At 41.4% G+C, this 24153-nt stretch overlaps 1 protein-coding gene across 1 annotated transcript in view; it reads left to right on the top strand.

Annotated features, from left to right (window-relative positions):
* The window catches only part of LOC101846888, a gene marked incomplete in the record, with an annotated part of 23284 nt that extends 7729 nt beyond the window's left edge, over positions 1-15555 (top strand). Inside the window, 10 exon segments of the mRNA XM_005100683.3 lie at positions 738-784; positions 1579-1670; positions 2775-2848; positions 4488-4561; positions 5465-6568; positions 7052-7208; positions 10396-10529; positions 11825-12023; positions 14306-14388; positions 14884-15555. Of these exon segments, the coding sequence (XP_005100740.2) occupies positions 738-784; positions 1579-1670; positions 2775-2848; positions 4488-4561; positions 5465-6568; positions 7052-7208; positions 10396-10529; positions 11825-12023; positions 14306-14388; positions 14884-15425 (2506 nt within the window).
* Between the last annotated feature and the right edge of the window lie 8598 nt (positions 15556-24153).

The following is a 24153-nucleotide window of genomic DNA, read 5'->3' as shown; positions in this document are numbered from 1 at the left end:
TGGGTGTAGGTGTGCTTGTCTGTGTGTTGTGTTATGGGTGTAGGTGTGCTTGTCTGTGTGTTGTGTTATGGGTGTAGGTGTGCTTGTCTGTGTGTTGTGTTATGGGTGTAGGTGTGCTTGTCTGTGTGTTGTGTTATGGGTGTAGATGTGCATGTCTGTGTGTTGTGTTACATGAGTTGATGTGCATGTCTGTGTGTTGTGTTATGGGTGTAGGTGTGCTACGGGTGTGTCTGGTCTTCTTGCTCTACTACCGGTGAGGGGAACTAGTGTGTTGGTCTGTGTGATGTGTTACGGGTGTGTTGTGTTTCGAGTGTAGATGTGTTACAAGTGTGTTGGTCTGTGTGATGTGTTATGGGTGTTTCCCCTATGTTGTTCCGGCACAGTATGAGCATGACATTGATAAATCAGCCCATTTATAATTCTGCTATGCATAAAAACATGTTAATATCCCCCCTTTGGGAATGGCCTTAAGACTCTCGGCTCACTGCAGATCTGTATATGTGTAAGCTGACAGTTTTATGAGTTTGTCAATGTTTGTGGGTGGTAAGCGGGTGCTCTGGTGTGGTTTGCTTCTTCTTTCCTATCAAACATCTGTCGTCTTTATCTCCCCTCCTTCTTTTTTTGTGTTTGTTACTCTCTTGTAACACCTCTAATCTTCGGCACTTATATGATGACCTTATTGTGTTGCAAGTGCCGTAAAACCCTTGCTAAAACAATGTCAACTTTTCCTTTTCCAGACAACTGGCCCCAGACCAGAGACATCATTATGAAATTATTCCTGAAGGTAACCAAGATTTGAGTCGCATCATGGGGAAATTAGGCGTTCGTCAAAAAGAATAAAAATCGAAGAAACTGGCTTTTTTCTGCCTTTTAGGCAATTTTTATTGTTTTTGGGGGTTTGTTTTTGTGCTCAGAACCTTTAGTATCTGTCTAAAAACACATTAGTTAGACCCTAGACCTCCTCCTCTCTTCCTAGTATCTGTTTCCCTTTCTTTGTTTTTTTCAGTTTCAATGTAGGTATTTTTTACAGGTTTTCTTTTTTTTTTTAAGGTTTTTATTTTTTAAAATAATTTTTTGTTATCACATACAGCCAAACCTGCATTAACAGCCACCTGTATAAGACAATCAGCTGTACGCTGTACAAATAGCAACTTCCCATTTCTCCCTTTCGTATTTTTACATTATAATGACATCGTGTAAGATCTCTCTCTCTCTCTCTCTCTATTCTGGCGCTGTGGCTTCATAAACGGTCAGCGATGCTGACAGCAAGCAGGAACTCAACATTCGCCCGGGGGTCCTTAAAAAATGCTGAAAGTGGGTTACTGAAATGTCCCAGCAGACGGGTATCGTGTAAGATGGTCACTTTTTTCCTGGACAGGAGATGGGTGGATGTCTTAGACAGTTTTGACTGTACTTTTTTTTTTTTTTTTGCCCACTTAAAGAAAAATTTTGGCAACTCTTTTTGGGCAGTTTTCACTTACGGTACTTTAGTTGTTTTTTGTTTAGTAGAGGTTTTACGGTGCTCCCAACTGCCTAAAGAAAAGGCCATATGAGCGTTTCACTCACTTAACCCTGCAGGCAATCCTTGCAAGTTGTACTTCGACCTGGAGTTTATGGTGGACTACAACCCCCGGGCTGACGGGCCGAGGATGGTTGATGTACTCATCCAGGTCAGTGAATTTTTATTGCATTTTTGTATATTTTTAGTGAACGCTTGTTTGTTTGTTTTAGTAGAGGTTTTACGGTGCTCACAACTGCATAAGGTCATATGAGCGCCAGAAGATTAGAGGTGTTACAAGAGAGTAACAAACATAAAAAAGGAGGGGAGATAAGTACGATAGATGTTTGATAGGAAAGAAGAAGCAAACCACACCAGAGCTCCCGTCAACCACCTACTTTGAACGCATTTTCAACTTCACTCATAGAAATTTGTACACATATACATAGATATTATATATCATAATACTGCATTTTACGTACACGCATCTCAATTATTTTTTAAGATGTGATGTCGTCTTTTTCGCTGTAATGCGCATCAAGCATTTTTTTAGAAAATGGAAATGGGCAGTATAAATGCTATTTATTATTATTATTAGTGCTCTGTAACTCTCTGGTGACTTAAATGTGAGGCAGCGTAGTGAAATCAGGCGTTCGTCAAAATAATGAACTGGTAAAAGCTGTCATTTTTCTGCCAGTTTGGCAATTTTTATCCAATATTTTTTAAAAATTTTTGGCTTAACACTACTGTCGTCCAATTAAGAACACGTTTCTGGGTGGGTTATACTTTTAAAATGTTGATTAAAGGCACAAAAAATGTAAGTTTTTAGTTTCCACAGACTATCAAGCTATGGAAATAACCAAACCTTTGTGACCATTTTCTTGCGAAAAATGATACCAATAACTCTACTTGTCCAAAAATTGACGAGCGTCTGATTCCACCACGTCAGGACACAAATGTGAGGCGTGCTGACAAAATGAGTTACTTCTCACAATCCACAAATTATAGAGATACTGGCCAAAATCAACATGACGGTAAAATTTGTAGATTTTTCCATTGATGCCATATTCTTTAATTAAAACCGGTAAAAATTTCACCTTTTAGTGCAATGTATTTATTTCCTTAAGGCTTGAATCCGAGAAGTAACTCCTTTTGTCAGAACGCTTCACAAATTTTAATCTATGTCCCTGTGGTTTTTCTCTTTATAATACTCAGGAGGTGCGATGCTTTGACCGTGCATGGCACCATTTTTACTCCCATTTTGCTTTTTCCACAGTACGTGTCTGCGTGGCTGTATCTCACCTTCGGTGTGTCGTGTGGCCGGGATGATGTCCTTGACCTTGATGCTAGGTATGTGTGCAATTTTGTCCTACCGTTTTTAGGGCCTGAAAAGTGGGAAGACAGGGTATAGCATCAAGAGGCTAGCCCGGGATAGAGAAAGTTGGAAAGTGTTTGTCCGTGGCCTATAACCTGGTGAAGGGTGAGAAAGTGTTTGTCCGTGGCCTATACCCTGGTGCAGGGTGAGAAAGTGTTTGTCCGTGGCCTATACCCTGGTGCAGGGTGAGGAAGTGTTTGTCCGTGGCCTATACCCTGGTGCAGGGTGAGGAAGTGTTTGTCCGTGGCCTATACCCTGGTGAAGGGTGAGAAAGTGTTTGTCCGTGGCCTATACCCTGGTGAAGGGTGAGAAAGGCAATGATGATGATGTTTTTGGGGGCTGGATTTGTTTGGTGACATTAATGAACGACCAGGTTTTCCGACTGTGTTTGTTCCTGTTTTGTTCTCACGTCTTTGTTGTTGGGGTTTTTACTTTTTTTTACTTCAGGACCTGGGAGCAGGCAGGAGAAGAAGATCGTGGTAGGCTAGGGGCTCTTTTGTGGTCGAGAGGTTACGGTGTTCACCTCTCATTCAAAAGGTCCAGGGACCACTACAGGAAAGTTTATTCTCTAAAATGTTCTCCTTTCATCTCTTTTCCTGCTCTCTATGTTCTATCGTCTCCTCTTTCTGCCCCCACCACTCACATCTTCTGCCCCTTCCTCTGGGCTCCTGACTCTTTCTGCAGCCTGTCTATTGCTACTCCTTGGCTTCTTCTTACTGCTGTTTTTCGTAAGATTTAACACCTAGCCTTCTCTGATAAGGGCGAAAAATGTGAGAGTTCCTGTGAGCAAGTTGCGCAATGTTAAAGATCCCTTAGTGGTTCAAAATCGATAAGAGTAGGCTTCGACCGTCACCAGGACAAAATTCAAAATTTCCTGCCCACTGAAAATGTTTAATGTGTCTCGCACAGTCATTTGACCTTATGCAGTGCAAGCGCTGTAAAACACTTACACTCCCCCCCCCCCAAAAAAAAATCGCACGCTAGGGGTTATGGGAATCAAGATGGAAGAGATGGTTTTTACCTGTTGTACCTGTCCTGGGCAACAACGTCATTGCACACCGGACAGGTCCATAAGTGCTCAGTTCCTATCAGCACCAAAGCCCGCAAGGTATCCGTACTAATTGTTCCAGTAGCTGTTGGATTATGGAAGAGATAGATGTAGCGCTAACAAAGGCATGCTCACGTTGCAACAAGTGGCACAAGACAACAACGCAACAGAGTGAAAAGTGGGTGGTTGGCGGGTGCTCTGGTGTGGTTTGCTTCTTCTTTCCTATGAAATATCTATCGTCCTTTTATCCCCTTCTTCTTTTTTATGTTTGTTACTCTCTTGTAACACCTCTAATCTTCTGGCGCTCACATGACCTTATGCAGTTGCGAGCGCCGTAAAACCTGTACTAGAAAAAAAAAAAAAAGGCAGAGAAAAATATCGGTTACATCCTCGGTGCAATTGTTGTTTTATGTTATGTGCTGGACAAATTGACCAGACGCAGCGTCGGTCATTAATTGTGTTCCAAGTGCCGGAGAGCTCTTACTATATAAAGCTAATTCATAAAGTTTTGACTACTTTTATCATCATGTGTTTTTTTGGGGGGTGGGTTGTTGTTTTTTTTTCAGCACAAAAAGCAAGTTCAGTCGTCACCTGATCTTTCAGCTGGACCAGGCGGTGTTTCAGGACAATGTTCAAGCAGGTGGGTCTTGGTCATAGCTGCTTATATCTTAGAAGAGTCTCTTTATAGTATAGGACTCTGTCAATTGGTCGGTTGTTTCATTAAAATCTCTCTTTCTATTTCCCTCTCTTTTTTTTCTTTCTCTCTTTCTAAATCGCTTTCTCTCTCTCTCTCTCTCCCTCTCTCTCTCTTTCTCTCTCTCCATCTCTCTCTCTCTCTCTCTCTCTCTCTCTCTCTCTCTCTCTCTGTCTGTCTGTCTGTCTGTCTGTCTGTCTCTATCTCTGTCTCTCTCTCTCTCTCTCACACTCTCTCACTCACCCTCCCCTCTCCTTCGTTTGTTGTACACATAAGAAATGATAACAGTTGTAAAGTACCCAGAGCTTGCTGTAGAGTGTGGATATGCTCTACATAAATACAGTCTTGAATATTATTTGACATGAGCCCCCCCCCCCCCCCCCTCCCTGCCTCCTCTGGGCTCCTGACTTGTTCAACTGCCTTTCTACTGCTACTTTTGGGTCTTGAGTGTAAAAAGTACCCAATACGACTTAAATGAATTGCTTGTGACACGGACAATATGTTCATAACATTGTTGAATATTTGTGATCAATCTCCTACTCTGTCAAAGAGAGAACTCCTTGGTTTTGATACTTAGTGGGGTTAATCTTTTTGGCAATTGAGAAGTCGCAAAATTTTTCTTTTTTTTTTTTCTAGTTTCTCAGTTCATTTTGTGAAACATTGTGCTTTTTTAAATTCTCAGGTCAGTTAAAAAAATTTTTTTAGATTTGCTTTCTTTATTTTGAGGTCAGTTTTTTTATTTTTTAAATTTGCTTTCTTTATTCTGAGGTCAGTTTTTTTATTTCTTAGATTTGCTTTCTTACTTTTCTGGTCAGTGTTTAAAAATTGTTTGCTTTCATTAATTCTCAGGTCAGTTTGTGCGGAGGATATTTGGGCAGTTGGTCCAACACGTCGGTCACCCTGAGCCTGTTGGAAACGCAGAGGCTCGGTCATCGTGCGGCGTGGTGCGTGAGAGCGTCGGTGCGTCTGGAAGTCAGCGTCGTGAGGGAAGCGCAAGAGGAGACTGTGGTACTTCGAGGAGCCGCTCTTTGACAAGTCCGAACCTCCTCGGTGAAGCAGACGTCTGTGATTCGTTTTGTCCCGATGACTCGTTTGACGAGGAGATCTCATTGTTTGAGGACGACTTTTTCGACGAGAGTTTGTTCAGTTTCGAAGTCTACCCCATGGAAGACGGAGATGACGATATGGATGCCGGTGGTGGTGCGGTGAGAAGTGGAAGCAAACGTGCGATGAACGCTGAAAGCTTACAGAGTTCTGCTCAGAGTAGAAGTGACCTAGAGGGTGGAAAAACTATTTCAGTCTCTCCGACCCGAGTGTCAGAAAGTGCTGATGATTTTGGAAGCAAAGAAAATGATAATAATAATGACGGACGATTTTGTAGTGGTGGAAGTGATAAGAGTGAGACGCACAGAGTTGATTTTGGAAGCGTTAATGATAATGGTGGGCGACTTTGTAGTACTGGAAGTGAAAAGAGTGAGACGCACAGAGCTGACCCAGGAAGCAGAGTAAATGTTTATGATAGTGATAATGGCAGACGATTTTGTAGTAGTGGAAGTGAAAAGAGTGAGACGCACAGAGTTGATGACTCTGGAAGCAGAAGTGAGACGTGTGTGAGCGAGGAGAAATGTGGCCTTGGGGTTGTACCGGTAGATCTCCCTGACGTAAGTCTCCCGAGTTTACATACACGTTCGCCCGGCCATCATCACCAGCGTGCAAGCCGATCGCACAAGACGGCGGAGAGCACTTTCTCGTCCATCGGCGCTGACTGCACTAACACTGACCACATAAATGCTGCAGACGACGGGGAGCAAGTCAAGGGAGGCGACTGCTGTAGGACAGCCAGTCCGACAGATGCAGACGTTGCCCGTCTGTTTGAACAATTCGACGGAGAAGATCTCCGGTCCCTGCTCATTGTCAACAAGGATGGAGTCTCCACGCTGTTCTGTGATCTAGGTGAGGGGGGGGAGATACCTAGTTGAGAGGGGGGGATAGCTAGTTGAGAGGTGTTGAGGGGGGGAGGGGGGGGATAGTTTGTGGGTAGATAGCTAGGTAGGTAGGTGGGTGAATGGGTGGGTAGGTAGAAAGGTGGGTGGGTAGGGTACGTAGGTTGATAGTTAGGTAGGTAGGTAGGGTAAAGTCGGGTATGTAAGTGGGTAAATGGTGTAGGTAGGTATTTTATTCAGCGCTTACAGCCATTGGCCTGTGTCGCACAAAGCAGACATATTATTTTACAGAAGAAGCTTCCATGAAATAGCATAAATTATTAATGACACTCATATATCAGTAACATTTTAAACTTAGTGAAGGTAGTTGGGGGGGGGGGGGGGAGTTCTTCCTGAAAACCTACTTTTCTGTAGTCTGTGTTAAGGGACATTAGCCCCATGCCATGTATGGTTTCTCAATTTTGTTTTTGTTTTTCCTTCGCGTGGAGCTCAGCCGTGTACACCAGGAACCGTAACTTCCGCCTCTTCCTGTCCAGCAAGGGCCAGAAGCAGAACCCACTGCTCGTGTCTCGCCAGAACACCTTCCGACCGCCCGAGCATGTGGACGTCGACGAGGCTGTCTTCTACGCCTCGCTCATCTCTCTCGGCAGGTAAGTGAGTCTCTCTCTTCTACGCCTCGCTCATCTCTCTCTCATCACGTGAGTCTCTCTCTTCTACGCCTCGCTCATCTCTCTCGTCACGTAAGTGAGTCTCTCTCTTCTACGCTTCGCTCATCTCTGTCTTGGCACGTAAGTGAGTCTCTCTCTTCTACGCCTCGCTCATCTCTCTCTCGTCACGTAAGTGAGTCTCTCTCTTCTACGCTTCACTCATCTCTCTCGACCGGTAAGTGAGTCTCTCTCTTCTATGCTTCGCTCATCTCTCTCGTCACGTAAGTGAGTCTCTCTCTTCTACGCCTCGCTCATCTCTCTCGTCACGTAAGTGAGTCTCTCTCTTCTACGCCTCGCTCATCTCTCTCAGCACGTAAGTGAGTCTCTCTCTTCTACGCCTCGCTCATCTCTCTCTCGTCACGTAAGTGAGTCTCTCTCTTCTACGCTTCACTCATCTCTCTCGACACGTAAGTGAGTCTCTCTCTTCTACGCTTCGCTCATCTCTCTCGTCACGTAAGTGAGTCTCTCTCTTCTACGCCTCGCTCATCTCTCTCGTCACGTAAGTGAGTCTCTCTCTTCTACACTTCACTCATCTCTCTCGACCGGTAAGTGAGTCTCTCTCTTCTACGCTTCGCTCATCTCTCTCGTCACGTAAGTGAGTCTCTCTCTTCTACGCCTCGCTCATCTCTCTCGTCACGTAAGTGAGTCTCTCTCTTCTACGCCTCGCTCATCTCTCTCAGCACGTAAATGAGTCTCTCTCTTCTAGGCCTCCCTCATCTCTCTCTCGTCACGTAAGTGAGTCTCTCTTCTACGCCTCGCTCATCTCTCTCAGCACGTAAATGAGTCTCTCTCTTCTACGCCTCCCTCATCTCTGTCTTGGCACGTAAGTGAGTCTCTCTCTTCTATGCCTCCCTCATCTCTGTCTTGGCACGTAAGTGAGTCTCTCTCTTCTACGCCTCCCTCATCTCTCTCGTCACGTAAGTGAGTCTCTCTCTTCTATGCCTCCCTCATCTCTCTCTTGGCACGTAAGTGAGTCTCTCTCTTCTACGCCTCCCTCATCTCTCTCGTCACGTAAGTGAGTCTCTCTCTTCTATGCCTCCCTCATCTCTCTCTTGGCACGTAAGTGAGTCTCTCTCTTCTACGCCTCCCTCATCTCTCTCTTGGCACGTAAGTGAGTCTCTCTCTTCTACGCCTCCCCCATCTCTCTCTTGGCACGTAAGTGAGTCTCTCTCTTCTACGCCTCCCTCATCTCTCTCTTGGCACGTAAGTGAGTCTCTCTCTTCTACGCCTCCCTCATCTCTCTCTTGGCACGTAAGTGAGTCTCTCTCTTCTACGCCTCCCTCATCTCTCTCGTCACGTAAGTGAGTCTCTCTCTTCTATGCCTCCCTCATCTCTCTCTTGGCACGTAAGTGAGTCAAACAAGTAGCGCGGGAGGAGGCTTGGACATTTTTATGGTGTGAAGCACAGTAGGCAATATGAGTCATGACACAGGGGAATCAGGCGTTTGTCTATTTTTGGGCCTACTTAATTATTGGTATTGTCTTGAAGCCTGTTCATTTGTCTTGTTTTTGATGGAAAAAAGTATTGAAAAAAGTATCCCGCTGTTTTGAATGGAAGTCAGATTTAGAATTCCTGAGAGAATGGCTGTCAACGTTTGGTGGCTTTCAAAGTTGTAATGTCCTTAACAATTGCAAATTTACATTTTGGTGTTTTTGATCAACGTTTCCTTGTAAAAACGTTTTATTCATACTGGCCCATCCAATGACCAACAATCTTTTCAAACACATGTACACCAGTAATCTGACAAAAGAACGTATTCACATAAAGACAATTGCTGTGCCCTTAAGATAAGGATATGATATAAAATGTGTTTTAGACCAGATTTAAATGCAGTAAAAGTAAGCGCCTCTAAGTGATTTCCTATTTTTAAAGTGACTGAACATGTGTGTGCTGTAAATCATTTCTTCTAGTGAAAAGTCCTGTAGGACTTCGAGATTAAATTAGGCTGTTGCTGTCCCCGTGGTTCTATGCAACCCGCATAATTTAGCAAAATTTGATCATTTTTTGCATAATTTCTGATTATTTTCCTTTATCATTCTTTGTTTGGTAATTTTAACAGAATCGCATAATTTCACATTTTTGGGCTCAGTTTGCATAATTTCAGAATTTTTCTTCCATAATACGACGGGGACAGGTTGGTGAACAAATTGTTCTTACGCGAGCAAAATGACAAAACTCAGAGGTGTAGGAAAATGCAACTAGCCTTTTGTTTTGTTTGGTAGTACTATATTTATCTTTTTGGTAAAATCAAAACAAAATTGCTCTGGCAGTCACAAAAAAAACATGCATGGCAAGTTTTACCGTCATCATCATCATCATCATCATCATCATCATTGCCTTTCTCACCCTGCACCAGGGTATAGCCCACGGATAAACATTTTCCACCTTTGTCTATCCTGGGCTAGCCTCTTGGTGTTATTCCATGTCTTCCCACTTTTCTGTACATCAATTTCTGTGATTCTTCTCCAGGTTCCACGAAGTCTTCCCCTTAAGTTTTACCATCATTAGATGATAATTAGCCAAGTTCAACAACTTTTTTTTCTCCGTTTATCTCTAAAGTACCCAAAAAAATGAGACGTGCCATTTTTCTAGCACGGCGACGAAATCGACGGCTGGGTGCAAGACTCCTACAAACACCAAAATGCGAAGCTGTGTTTGTCGCCGTCTTGCAACCTGTCATTGAAATATTCATTTCCTGGACAGTTCTGTGGAGACGTTCAGCATCCTCTCTACCTCTCCAGACATACATACCCCCAGTGGCGTTGGTAGTCAAACTCGTAATCATGAGATTGCGGGTTCGGGGGTTTGAGCCTCAGCTCGGTCCGACGTTGTGCCCTTGGGAAAGACATTTTACACAAATTTCTCGTCTGGCTCAGTCCTTCGTGACCTCAGTGCTTTCTTGTTGTATCCCCATTTTTAATGACAGTGAAAACAGTTCGTAACAAAGAGTGAGCTTATTAAGAAGAAGTCACATTTTCAATGTTACAAAAAATGGAGGTATGACAAGAAAGCACTGAGGTCGCCGCGTCTTTCGGAGATGGTCTTTAAACTTGGGAGGTCCCACCTCATAAATAACCTAAATAGTGTTGATAAGGGTGTTAAATCTGTACCATTTCAACATTTTCCCCAGGCATACCCCCGGTGCCAAAGTGTTACAGTTTGAGAGTTCAGCCCCTGCTGAGCTACGGAATGTTCCGATGTCGTCATCGGGTCTCAGAGTCGGGCCGTCTAGTACAAGGAAAGTGGCCACAGAGTCGAAGCAAGGTGAGAGAGAGGGGGATTTGGAAGGTGAGAGACAGAGGGGGATTTGGCTGGAATGGGAGATTTTCAAGACATATCTTCTTGTTGTTATTAAATTACTGTTGTCACAGTTGTTGATGCGGCTGATTTGTTGTTGTTGTGTGTGTGTGTGTGGTAGCCTATCCGTTCGAAATGTTTGGAGCCCCGAAGAGCGTGCTCTTCGCCAGGGCCACCAGCTCCCTTGGGTAGCGGGTGAGGCTGTCCAACCTCCCTGAATCCTCCCCAAAGAGATGCCACCGCCGGACCTCCGTGGCGGGGCATCTCGGCAGTCAGTGCTCCAAATCTTGGGGCTCCTCGCTGCACATGTTGTTGTTGTAGCTGATTTGTTTTTGTTGTTGTTATTGCTGTTGCCACAGTTGTTGCAGCTGATTTGTTTTTGTTCTTGCAGTTGATGTTGTTGTTGTTGTTGTTGTTGCTGTTGCTGTTTCTCTGTCATCTGTGCAGCAAGCATTTCTTTTCCTCTAAAAGTTTCTCTCTTTCTTCCTTCTTATACCAAGAGAGCTTGTCGTAGAGCATGGGTATTCGCAATATAATTGGAATTATTATAATTATTATTTTCATTATTATTATTATTATTATTATTATTATTATTATTATTATTATCCTTATTATCATCATTATTATTATTATCATTGTTATCATTGTTGTTATTATTTTATTACTTGAACTATAATTATTGTTCTTAGTAATATTATTTTATTTTTTTAAAGGATTATTATTATTATTTTATAACTATAATTATTATAATAATGATTATTATTAGTAATATTATCATTATTATTTTTATATTATTATTATTATTAATATTATATTATTATTATCATATTGTTATAATTATTATCTTCTTCTTTTATTATTATCATTATTATTATTATCATTATTATTGTTATTAACGATATGATATTATTATCATATTGTTATAATTATAATTATCTTTTTCTTCTTTTATTATTTTTATTATCATTTTTTAATTAGCATTTTTATTGTTATTATTATTGTTATTATTATTATTATTATTAATATTAATATTATATTATTATTATCATATTGTTATAATTATTACTTTCTTCTTCTTTTATTATTATTATTATCATAAATTTCGCTATTGCTATTATTATTTTTATTTTTATTATGATTATTAATATGATTATTAGTATCATAATAATTATTTTCTTCTTCTTTTATTATCATAATAGTTATTATCATTTTCATTATTATTATTATTATTATTATCATTCTAATTGTCTGAAACTGCCCAGACACGATGGAGGGCTGGGGCTGCCTGTCTCCGTTCGTGGAGACTGACCACTTCATCCTGTCGCTAGTGTCGGGGGCCGGCAGACGCGGAGTCATTCGGCACTGGACCTACTTCCCCGGCTCCGACAGCCTCATCTACGACATCGCCGGCTCTCGCTGGTGCGGCAACGTGGGGCGGGAGCACCGCAGCAACAACGTCATGTGAGACACTTGCTTTTTTTTCTAATGTTGGGGGGGGGGGGGGGGGGGTTTGGGGGGGGAGTAGTTGGGTTTTTTTGTTTGTTTTTGGGGAGTTTTTTTTGGTTGTTTTGGGGGGTTTTTTGTTTTGTTTTTTAGGGGGGAAGGGTTGTTTTTTGGAAATTTTTTGGGGTTGTTCTCCATTTGTTTGATCCGTAGTAACAGTAATGCTCATGTACCGGTACCGTATTTAAATCTCGACCTCTTAGTGAAAGACTCCCACTTAGAAGGCCGTTTTATAAAGTGATGTATAACAGTCTTTCAATGAGCAGCGGATTATCGGGGCGCTGCACAGTGGCAACCAGGAATGACATGGTTGTGAAATTGTTCTGTATTGTGGTGTAATATTGTGTATTTGCTTCGTAAATGGATGCCTACGAAGGATAGTGGGGATCAAGTGGTACGATCGAGTCACTAATGCTCAACTGTGGGAGAGAACAAGCCAAAGGCCAATAAAGGAAGACATACAGGTGAAGAAATGGAAATGGATTGGACACACCCTGAGGAGACCCCCGTCAAACATCATCAGGCAGGCTTTAACGTGGAACCCACAAGAAAAACGTAAGAAGGGAAGACCAAAGATGACATGGAGGCGAGCGGTACAAGCTGAAATTGAAAAAGCGGGGACATCATGGAAACTGATAGAAAAGGATGCTCAGGACAGGCTTCGCTGGAGTAATGCTGTTGATGGCCTGTGCTCCACCGGGAGTTAAAAAGGGCAAGAGAGATTGTGTATTTGACAATTTATCTACGTATATATATGTGTATGTACTTATATGTGCCTCTCATACGGCCCTACCAACCAATCGGAAAAGGTGGCATGCTCAATCTGGCAGTATCTGCACACCCTCTTTCAATGCTCTGAATGTTCCATCGACTTACAGTGGATTCCAGGCCATGCTGGACTGGCTGGGAACGAGGAAGTTGACAGCATCGCCAAAGAAGCAACAGCGCTTACCCAGATTGACACGCCAATCGATTTCTCGACAGCTAAAGCCGTCTTCCACCGGTCGGCCTGCGCAAAGTGGAAAAGAGAGGCGAAACCCAAACTGCCATTTGCCCAGCCGCCATCATACCAGCTTGAGGCCTCGCTCAGACGACAGGACCGCCGGCTTCTCTCCAAAATGAGAACTGGTGGAAAATCACCCAAGCTGAGATCATATCTCCACAAAATTGCGCCAGCAGACAACCTAGATCCGTCCTGTCGAGCCTGCAAGGAGGAGGACGAAACTATGGACCATGTGTTCCTGAGATGTCCCGCCAGCTATCGTGCTAGAACCCGTCTGCTGGGACATTTCAGTAACCCACTTTCAGCGCTTTTTGAGGACCCCCGGGCAAGTGTTGAGTTCCTGCATGCTGTCAGCGTCGCTGACCGTTTATGAAGCCACAGCGCCAGAAGAGAGAGAGAGAGAGATGTATTTATAATTATGTATTTTCTTGTATGTATGTAAGTATGTATGTTTGCCATTGTAAACCAAAATGTTAAAAAGGTAAATCAGAGGCTGTACTTTCTGAGGAAACTTAAGTCTTTCAATCTGAATCCATCCATCCTTCAGATTTTCTACACCACCACAATAGAAACTTTGATATATTTTGGAATCACTTGCTATGGTAGCAATCTGGGAAGGCAGCACATTATAAAACTAAATAAGTTGATAAAAAAGGCATCAAGAACAATTGGTAGAGACCTAAGTAACTTTGAATATCTGCACAAGACAAACGTTCTAAAAAAGGCGGAAATAATGCTTAGTGACCATAGCCACCCACTGACATCGGAATTTCAACTATCGACCCGCAGTAAACGATACATTTCCAAAAAAGCAAGAACAGACAGATATAGAAATTCATTCGTACCAACTGCAGTGAGGTTACTGAACACACAGTGCTACAAATGAAACAGAGAGAGAGAGAGAGAGAATGAATGTGTTACGGAGCGGGTTGTCCCAGCCCGTGAGACATGTATTTACTTGGCCTAATGTCCTGTCTTGTTGTGCGTTTGCGTGAGTGCACCTTTAAGTCTAACTTTTGTAACGTCTACTGCCATTGTTAACGACCAAGACAAATTTCTCCCTGCGAGATGAATAAAGATTGTCATTGTCATTGTCATTGTCAAATTGCCCAAAATTCCAGGATCAGTAAAATTATATACTTTTTTAAAAAAATGTGATTGTTTTAATTTTCTGCTGAAACTGAAACCACTAAGAAATCTTTCTTCTTTCCCTCCCACTTGCCCCCCCTCCACCCAGGTACGTTGTGGACCTGCGGCGAGCCGTGTACTACCAGAAGTGTTATGACCCAGACTGTCAGGCCGTGGGATACAAGTCTGAAGGTACGCTCGGGCGGAATAACGATGAGTTATTGTCTTATAGCTACATTGCTTCCAGTTGATGCCTCGTTGGACTTCACAATATCTCCTTTGGCAGGGCCTACTTGTTCCAAGTTTCCCCTTCAAAGTGAAATATCTTTGATGTTTTTATCAATCCTGTGAATACCTTTGATAAAGATGTACTTTATCCTCAACAGCAAGAGCAGATAAATAAAAAAAGAAAGAAAGGAAAGTTAATTAATTAATTAATTAATTAACAAATAAAAGTAAATAAATGAATAAATAAATAAATAAATAAAAGTAAATAAAAGTAAATAAAGTAAATAGATAAATAATTGAATTAATAAATAAGTAAGTAAATAAAAATGTTGTCAGTATTTTAGTGTCTTAGCCCTGGTAAAATTGCAGCTTGCACTGTATGCTTCCCTGGAAGTTGAGATTGTTTCAGAATGTAAGCAGGTCTGCTGGGGGGAATAATTCTATTTTTTTGGATCACAGAGAAAGATCTACCCCGTCATTGTCTCCCTTGGACCTTCCTGTCGGATGACGAGTTTTCTGACGAGGAAATGATCCCCGATGGCCAGGAGGAAATGACACACGTTGGACGAGATAATCCCACGAGTTCATCCATGAACCACATTGGACGAGATGATCCCGCGAGTTCATCCATGAACCACATTGGACGAGATGATCCCGCGAGTTCATCCATGAACCACATTGGACGGGATAATCCTGCGAGTTCATCCTCAGAATCATGCGAGCGACAACATCCTGGAAAGGGTGTGGGCGAGGGTGAGGGCGACTGTGAAAGCAGACGTGCACCGAAATGTGAAAATCAGCGTGGTGCTCAGCGTACCGTCGGGAGATCTCGACTTGGTGAGGATACGGTCATCAGTACCGTGGATCGTCGTTTCGACGAGTTGGACGAGGGGGTCGTAGGTGTGGGGATGGAGGAGGACGAGGATGAAGATGGTGTAGATTTCATGCTAGTCACAGCTGCAGAGAAGGCTGAACAAGAGGACAGATTATGTGGATTGTGATATAATTGCCATAGAAGCATGTTGCTGTACAGATTTTGATGCGGATAAACGTTCTTGGAAACAATGTGTGAGACAGCGTGGTGGAATCAGGCTCTCGTCAATTTTTGGGCATGTAGAGTTATTGGTATCATCTTAGAGCTTTTTCGCCACTCTTTATTTGGATGGAAAAAATATCCATTTATCTTGAATACAAGTCGAGATATTTGCGAAAGAAGGAGGTGGGGGTCACCTGTTTTCAGAGGTAAGATTAGTGAGGAAATGGTGGCCAAAGATGAGTTATTTCCTTTGCTTAAGAGTCCGTGGTTACTGAAAATTTTAATTTTTTGTGCCTTTAATCAACGTTTTTCAGAAAAATCCACACAGAAATGAGTTCTTTAATGGGTATGAAAAGTGTTGAGCCAAAAAATAAAAATTTGATTAAAATTCACAAACCTGCGGAAAAATGCAAGTTTCTTCACTTTGATTATTTTGACGAGAGCCTGATTCCACCACGTTGCCTCACAAATAGTGTGCACTTTGTGGAAGAGGCACATAATAAATCAAGCAAATAGCAAACAAATTTTGAAGACCCAATTATTTTTTTCTTACATGTATTCTCTTTGTATATAAAACATGTACATACCCCCCGGGGCGGTGCCACTAACTGAAGTGTTCTTAGGCCTTTCCCAAAGGGGGGACATTTCTCGTTCATACACAGTAGAATTGTAAATGGGCTGATTCATCAGATCAATATCACGCTCGTAACTGTGCCGGATCTACAACAAGGAACTGCTGCTTTTTCTTTCCTCATCCTTACTATTGTCATTTTCCTCTACTTTTTTTATATGTTTGTCACACTCTTGTGAACTGCTATTTCCGGGGTGCCTTGATAGCCGAAGCAGACCTTGTGCTGTTGAAGCTAGAAAGGTGAGCATGGTAAGTCTGATTCCCTGAAAGGACTTCTCTGTTGACATCCACCCCATGGCGCTCATATGACCTTATGCAGTTGCGAGCACCAAAAACATCTACTAAAACTTAAAACTTAATAAAACATGTACATAGGGAAATTCATGCGTAACAAAAATATTTCCATGTCCTGATGATTTTACTATGTGTATGCCAGAGTGTATGTTGTTTGCATAAATAAGGAAATTTATGTTTTCTTGTCCATGACATATATTATATATTGATATAAATCAAGGTGGGCATGGTTTTGTAAAGAGGGGATTTGAATGGGGATGGTCATGTTCATGTATATTTAAGGCTTATCATTTGGATTATTGTAGCCATGTTTTTGTATATATATATTGTTTTGATAAGAGTAGCCATGTTCTTGTATATATACTGTTTTGATTATGGTAGCCATGTTCTTGTATATATATTGTTTTGATTTGGGTATCCATGTTCTTGTATATATATTGTTTTGATTATGGTATCCATGTTCTTGTATGTGTATTGTTTCAATTATGGTAGCCATGTTCTTGTATATATATTGTTTCGATAATGGTAGCTATGTTCTTGTATACATGTTATATTGTTTCGATAATGGTAGCTATGTTCTTGTATATATATATAATATTGCTTGGATCAGGATAGTCATGTTTTGTAAGGACTATAGTAGGCATGTTCATACGTATTAATCTGAGCTGTGGTCAGCCTTGGCTTTCTTAGATCAGGACATGTCACACTCTGGCTAGCTTCTGCCTTGAAGGCCAATCATGTTCTCATCAAGGAGAACGAGGGCCAGTGCGAAAAGTGGCAATAAACAAATGATCTGCTATATATGTGATGGAACACTGTTGCATCATGCTTGTGTATACCGATAGGGGGAAGACCGAGATAATTAATAATGCAGCCTTTTTGAGAGCATCTGAGCAAAGGAATGAATTAAAAACCAAGGTCGCCGATGTCTGTCGCAGACCTGGCACTTGACGATGCATGATGAAGATGATGATGCTGAAAGTGCAATGTGTGTTGTGTGCAGCCTATTGTTTAATCTCCCAGACTCGTCTTTCCTTTATTTATTGCTCTTGGATGTATATATGTACTATTTGCTTTGGGATTTGTGAGCTGTTGGCAAGTGCTCTGGCGTGGTTTTCTCCTTCTTTCCTATCAAACGTCTCTCGTTCTTATCTCTCCCTTTCTTCTTTTTTGTGCTTGTTACTCTCTTGTTACACCTCTATTCTTCGTCAACACTTATACATGACCTTATTATGTTGCAAGTGCCATAAAACTCACTCAAACTAAAACTTCGTTTGGATTTGTTCTTTCCGCACTCCGTTCTAAAGATTAAGTTTGTGCTTATATTTGTACATTGTGTGTTTAAGTTTAAGTGTTTGATCCAGAATCTAGTTTGATTTCATCTTGAACGTGAATGTGACAGTAAAAAGATTGAAAGAAAAAAATATGTGAGCAACATGCTGTCCCCGTGGTTTTATGCACCCCGCATAATTTAGGAAAATTTGATCATTTTTTGCTTAATTCCTGATTATTTTCCTTTATCATTCTTTTTAAAATTAACAGAATCGCATAATATCACATTTTTGAGCTTAGTTTGCATAATTTCGGAATTTTTCTTGCATAAAACGACGGGGACAGAACTTGGGAAGAAGATGCATTCATCATGTGGGTTTGTAGAAATGGTTTTTCCAGCCTAAAGGAAGACAACAAAATAATGATATAAGTATGTGTTATATATATGTGAGGCAGTGTGGTGGAATCAGGCTCTCATCAAAATAATCAAAGTGAAGAAACTTGCATTTTTCCGCAGGTTTGTGAATTTTATCAAATTTTTGTTCTTTGGCTCAACACCTTTCAAGCGCATTAAAAAACTCGTTTTTGTGTGGATTTTTCTGAAAAACGTTGATTAAAGGCTAAAAGAAAAAAAATTTTCAGTTACCACGGACTGTTAATTAAGCTAAGGAACTAACTAATCTTTGGCAGCCTTTTTCTCACAAATTTTACCTCTGAAAACAGGTGACCCCACTTCCTTCATTCGCAAATATCTCGACTTGTATTCAAGATAAATAGATATTTTTTTCATCCACATAAAGACAAGTGAACAAGCTTTAAGATGATACCAATAACTCTACATTCCCAAAAATTGACGAGAGCCTGATTCCACCACGCTGCCTCATATATAGATTCCCAAAAGGTTCAGAACGAAAAACACAGTTGGTCAGATGTATCCCAAATAAATGAATTGTAAAAGATGTCACTGATATTTTTAACCCGTTGTGAGCTTGCATTCTACAACAAAGCTCAAAGACACGCTTTTTGAGGCAGTTTTTAAAAAAAGCACAACTTCATTGCTGGTACAGATTTTTCGATTCACAGTGCCCCTCCCCCTCCCTCTCTCTCTCTCTCTCTCTCTCTCTCTCTCTCTCTCTCTCTCTCTCTCTCTCTCTCTCTCTCTCTCTCTCTGTCTCTCTCCCCCTCTCTCGCTCTCTCTCTCTCTCCCCCTCTCTCGCTCTCTCTCGATCTCTCTCACGAGTATGTTTTTGACAAGATTATGGAGAAAAGAAATTAAAACCTGCTCTGTTAGTTTACTGCTATAGGCCTAGGAAGGTATTCTAGTTCAAGAATTTAATTCATTTTGAGAAGTCTTTCGGGGAGAAGCATTAGCCTACAATTGTGAGGCAGCGCGGTGGAATCAGGCTCTCGTCAAAATAATCAAAGTGACGAAACTTGCCCATTAAAGAACTAATTTCTGAGCGCATTCATCTGAAAAACGTTGATTAAAGACACAAAGAATGTAAATTTTCAGTTACCACGGACTCTAAAGCTAAGGAAATAACTAATCTTTGGCGGCCATTTTCTTACTAATTTTATCTCTGAAAACAGGTGACCTCCACCTCCTTCATTTACAAATATCTCGACTTGTATTTAAGATAAATGGATATTTTTTGCACCAAAATAAAAACAATTGAACAAGCTATAAGATGATTCCAAAAACTCAACCTGCCCAAAAATTGACGAGAGCCTGATTCCACCACGCTGTCTCACAATTAGTCCTACTCAAAGTTACATGTACTGAGAACATCTTTACTGAACGATTCAGGAGCTGCTGTGTTCTATTTCTATTCTATATACATGTATTTAACAATTCCGGTACTATCTGATAAATAAAAGAAAAAGCGAACTCATCATTGAATGAGAATCAAAAACAAAAAAGAGAAAAAAAATTACCTCCCTGGCGGGGAATCGAACCCTGGTCTCCCGCGTGACAGGCGTAGATACTTACCACTATACTACTAGTGCCGAGAACACATTACAGGTGTTCCCAGGTTTGGTCTTTTGTATGGTGAAAGTTTGTGTTTGAACATTCTGCAAAACTTTAGTAGATCTTCCTAAATTTTCCTTTTATTTAGCGGAGATTTGAGCATCGTCACTTTTTAGTAATAATAATGGGGTTTTTTCCATGTTAACCCCTCCCTCTCTCTCTCACTTTCTCCCCCCTCTCTGTCTGTCTGTCTGTCTCTTTCTCTGTCTGTCTGTCTGTCTGTCTGTCTGTCTGTCTGTCTGTCTGTCTGTCTGTCTGTCTCTCTCTCTCTCTCTCTCTCTCTCTCTCTCTCTCTCTCTCTCTCTCTCTGTCTCTCTCTCTAAGCGCTCACCGTGTGCTCAACGCTCACACTATATGAAGACCTATAGACGTTGCGAGGGATGCGCAGCGTGACAGCGCTGTTTCTAATCTTCTCCAAGATGGCGGCACCGTGCGCTGAGCAGGCTGGGGCCGCCTTTTGCTGCTCTACCTTGGTGACGTCACAGCCGCGAGCTCTAGCACTGATTTATAACCTCTTTGAACATATCCTCCGCCCCATTCCAGTCACTTTAAAAAGAAAAGTTTTCAGAAAGTTTTATAGTAATGATTTTGTTATTTCAAATTACAGTTTTGTGATAATCGAATTAAAAATTCCTTTAAAGCTGCTTTCGGAAAAGAATATCTAAATCTAGGCTTAGCCTAAATTAAATTTTCGTTTTGAGGGCGTAAGACCGCGAAACCGCGAGGTCACGAGACATTAGCCAGATTTTGTCCACGAGCCAAGCTATTTCAATCACCACTAAGACCAATTACGATTTAGTCGTTTGCCCCATTACGGTAAAAAAAAAAACAACTAAAAACCAAACAAACAAATCAGCCTAGAGTGAATTGCTACCAAGTAGGTTTGTAAGGTCCTTGGTTGCTACACGTTTTGACACCCAACAAAATTCTCTGACGGGTCTACTATAATATTCACGGTGGTATTTTCGTTATTTTTGGTCAGCCAGTCCAAGTGTAAAAGGTACCAGTTTACTTTATTTTAATTATAGCTAGATCTAGATGTGTTGCAATGAAAAGAAATCGACGTTTGTTTTGTTGACGGTGAGGGATTTTGGAGCCTGATTATTGTTGTCTTCAACAAGTTTCAACTGCTTTGAGTTTTACCCAGGAGCATCGTTCTTCCGAAAGTCTGAACAACCAATGCAAACCTGCGATATCCCAAAATGGAAAATGGTACTTGCTTTTATACAAGTAAACAATACTAATTGTCAAAAATGTTCAGGAGATGCTAAACATACAAACGTTACTAAATCATGACTGTTTGTTTAAATAACACATAATGAATAAATAGCATTTGAATATCGCATATTCCCGCCCAACAGCAAGCTCTGTGCGCTTTAAGGTCATAGAGTTACCCGCTTTTAAGCCTGTCGTGTACATCTATGTTTAGGGCAGACAATAGAACTCTCAGGACCATCCTCGGCTTCTTGTAAAATATACAGTGCGTTTCATTCTTTTAAAAAGACTTAAACTTCCTGGTTTTTTAAAATTGGGACAAATTTTATAGGCGTGAATTAAACTACATTGTACAACAACAACAACAACAACAATAACAATAATAATAATAATAATAATAATAATAATAATAATAATAATAATAATAATAATAAGTCTGTGTTCTGCACGACTCACTTGCACAATAGGCTACGATTCTGCGTGACAAACTGGCACAATACGATATCATTGGGCCCGCGCGCAAATCCAAAACGCTGCTGGGGCCTAGGCTAGCAGACGAGAGACGAGAGGTAGAGACACCCACGAGGGACAAACATAGATCTAAACAAAATGCAAGTCGTTTCCCGAACCTTGTGTCGAGTTGTCTTTTTCCTCACGTGAACTCAAGATGATATTTCAATCTGCACGAACTGTTCAGGTACGTTGTTAATCTGTAGGTTTTTTCTTTCATTCTTTAAAGTGTTAACTCCCTGTGCTATAGTACCAGCACACTCTGCCGCCAACTTCATGCTTGTCCCACTCTGGTGATATAACGGGCTGACTGTATTACTGGCATGTTGTAAAAGTTAAATGTCTCAGTCCTTTTTAGTGTGCTGTATTGTAAGATGGCAAGCTATGTCTGTCTATAAAACCACTAGGGATGGAATTGTTTGTTTGTGGCTGCCTCTTCGTAATTTAGTAAAGTTAACACCATACATGAGTAAGATAAATTCGTTTTTCTTGTAGACATTTTGAATAATTATCGTTATAGAGCGTGATAATTGTCAGAAACAGCACCTTAGACTAGCAAGTTAATGCCTTTGTGGGAATTCTTCTCAATGAGGAAGTTCAGCACTACACCCCCCCTTCCCTCAAAAGCCAGGCCTGGGAGAGGACCAGTTGTGAAGGACCCAAAGCATGTCATTTCTAATGAACCATACATAAATGTTTGTTTCTGTTTCAAGGTCCAACAAGAAACTTGGGGTGGGGAGTGTTATAATCAGGAAACAAAAGAAAGACTGTCAGTCGTGGGGGAAATCCAACCCTTCTATTGCAACTAGAAAAGAAACGCACATTCTTACATCTGTAAACATTCCATTTTATTTAGCATATATCCTACCTACCTTATGACCTTATATATTTTTTCCTCAAGCGTTGTACTCCATGAAAACCTATTTACTCTGCGCCATAAGCGAAACTGAACTTAAGCGAGTTGAGGTCAAAGCATAAAAACCAAGCTTTAAAGAATCCCTTTTTCGGAGAGGTACAGTACTGTAATTTTCTCCTGTTTTCTATTTTCTCAGAGTACATCCTGTTTCAAGGGACGTCTTCAGGAAGATAATCGAGTCATGTTGGAGCAGCCAAGTGAAAAGATAAGTACTGCAATGTCGTTTGTTTTTGTTTCGATGTTGAAGTATATGGATATGGGAAATCGAATATATGGAAAATTACGTGGTCAAAGTTGTCGTGGGCGAAGTTGTTGTGGTTGAGATTGTCATAGCCATTATGGTCGACGTTGTTGTGGTTGTCGAGGATGCGATTGTCTTTGCTATATGAATATGGTCGACGTTGTTGTGGTTGTCATGGTTGCGATTGTCATAGTCGACGTTGTTGTGGTTGTCATGGTTGCGATTGTCATGGCCATTATGGTCGTAGTTGTTGTGGTTGTCTTGTTAAAATCTTTAGGGGTCATCATTGTTGTCTTGAGTCAAAGTCGTCACAGATCAGATTTGTTGTGGTCTTTGTGGGTGGAGACCATCGTGGGTTGTAGTTGGAGTCTTCGCGTGTCGAGGTTGTCGTAGGTCGACGTCATTCTGTGTCGTGGTTTGTGGGTGCCGTTGGTTGTGGGTCGTTAGTTGTGGGTTCCGTGGGTCGTTGGTTGTGGGTCGTTAGTTGTGGGTTCCGTGGGTCGTTGGTTGTGGGTGTCGTGGGTCGTTGGTTGTGGGTGCCGTGGGTCGTTGGTTGTGGGTGCCGTGGGTCGTTGGTTGTGGGTGCCGTGGGTCGTTGGTTGTGGGTGTCGTGGGTCGTTGGTGTTCTGGGTGTTGATGTCATCACGGTTGTCGCGAGTGACTGGTTATCCGATCCATTTTGGTTTCAAAGGTGGTTAGTTATTTTGGTCGGTAAAGAATCCTTTATGTTGTTCAACATTTCTCCTTTTGTTGTTCGAGCTGCCCATGCAAGTGAGGCCATGCATGCTTTAACACTTTACTAAATTGTATTCAGATATTGTCCACTTCTATTTTAGGTGAGAATTGCTAGGTTATTTGCCTTCTTTGCTTCCCAAGCATACTGATTTAGAAGGAAAGGTACCTGAAAAATTGGGGAAACTATGCTTTTGTGCGAGAAATAAAAGACACGAACATTCAGAAATCTTTCCCCATTCCATTTTCTTTAGCTTGTCGTTGTTACGAAGGGATCGGTTTTCTTGAGCTCATCCTACCCACCCTATGACCTTATAGTTTTCAACAAACATTGTGCTCCCATTGGAAACCTAGCTTTTGATTGAAATCAAAATAGAGCGAATGGCGGGGAAAGCATAAAAATCAAGCAGTGAAGACGTTCTGTTCAGGGAAGTTCTTTAGTTTTCTTGTTTTCTGTTTTCTCAGAATACATCTTGTGTCAAGAGATTTGCTGTGGAAGAGAATCGAGTCCTGTAGGACCAGCGGAGAGTAAAGGTGAGAAATGTGCAGTCTTGTTTGTTTTCTTTATCTTTGAAATTGTCTGAAGTTATTGGAAAGATATAATGAGAGTCAGAAGACCAAGTAGTAGGCTAAATGGCAGAGACAGCACCTAAGATTAGCAAGCTGCTGCCAATAACTAGTGATGTTTTATATATTTATAAGCATTCTGGAAAAAAACTCGTGGCAGAGACAGCACCTAAGATTAGCAAGCTGCTGCCAATAACTAGCGATGTTTGATATATTTATAAGCATACTGGTAAAAACTCGTGGCAGAGACAGCACCTAAGATTAGCAAGCTGCTGCCAATAACTAG

This window comes from Aplysia californica, unplaced genomic scaffold (assembly GCF_000002075.1).
Source record: "Aplysia californica isolate F4 #8 unplaced genomic scaffold, AplCal3.0 scaffold00256, whole genome shotgun sequence".
Taxonomy (NCBI): Eukaryota; Metazoa; Mollusca; class Gastropoda; order Aplysiida; family Aplysiidae; genus Aplysia; species Aplysia californica.
The sequence above is the reverse complement of the archived record's forward strand: the minus strand, read 5'-3'. Positions and strand labels throughout refer to the sequence as shown.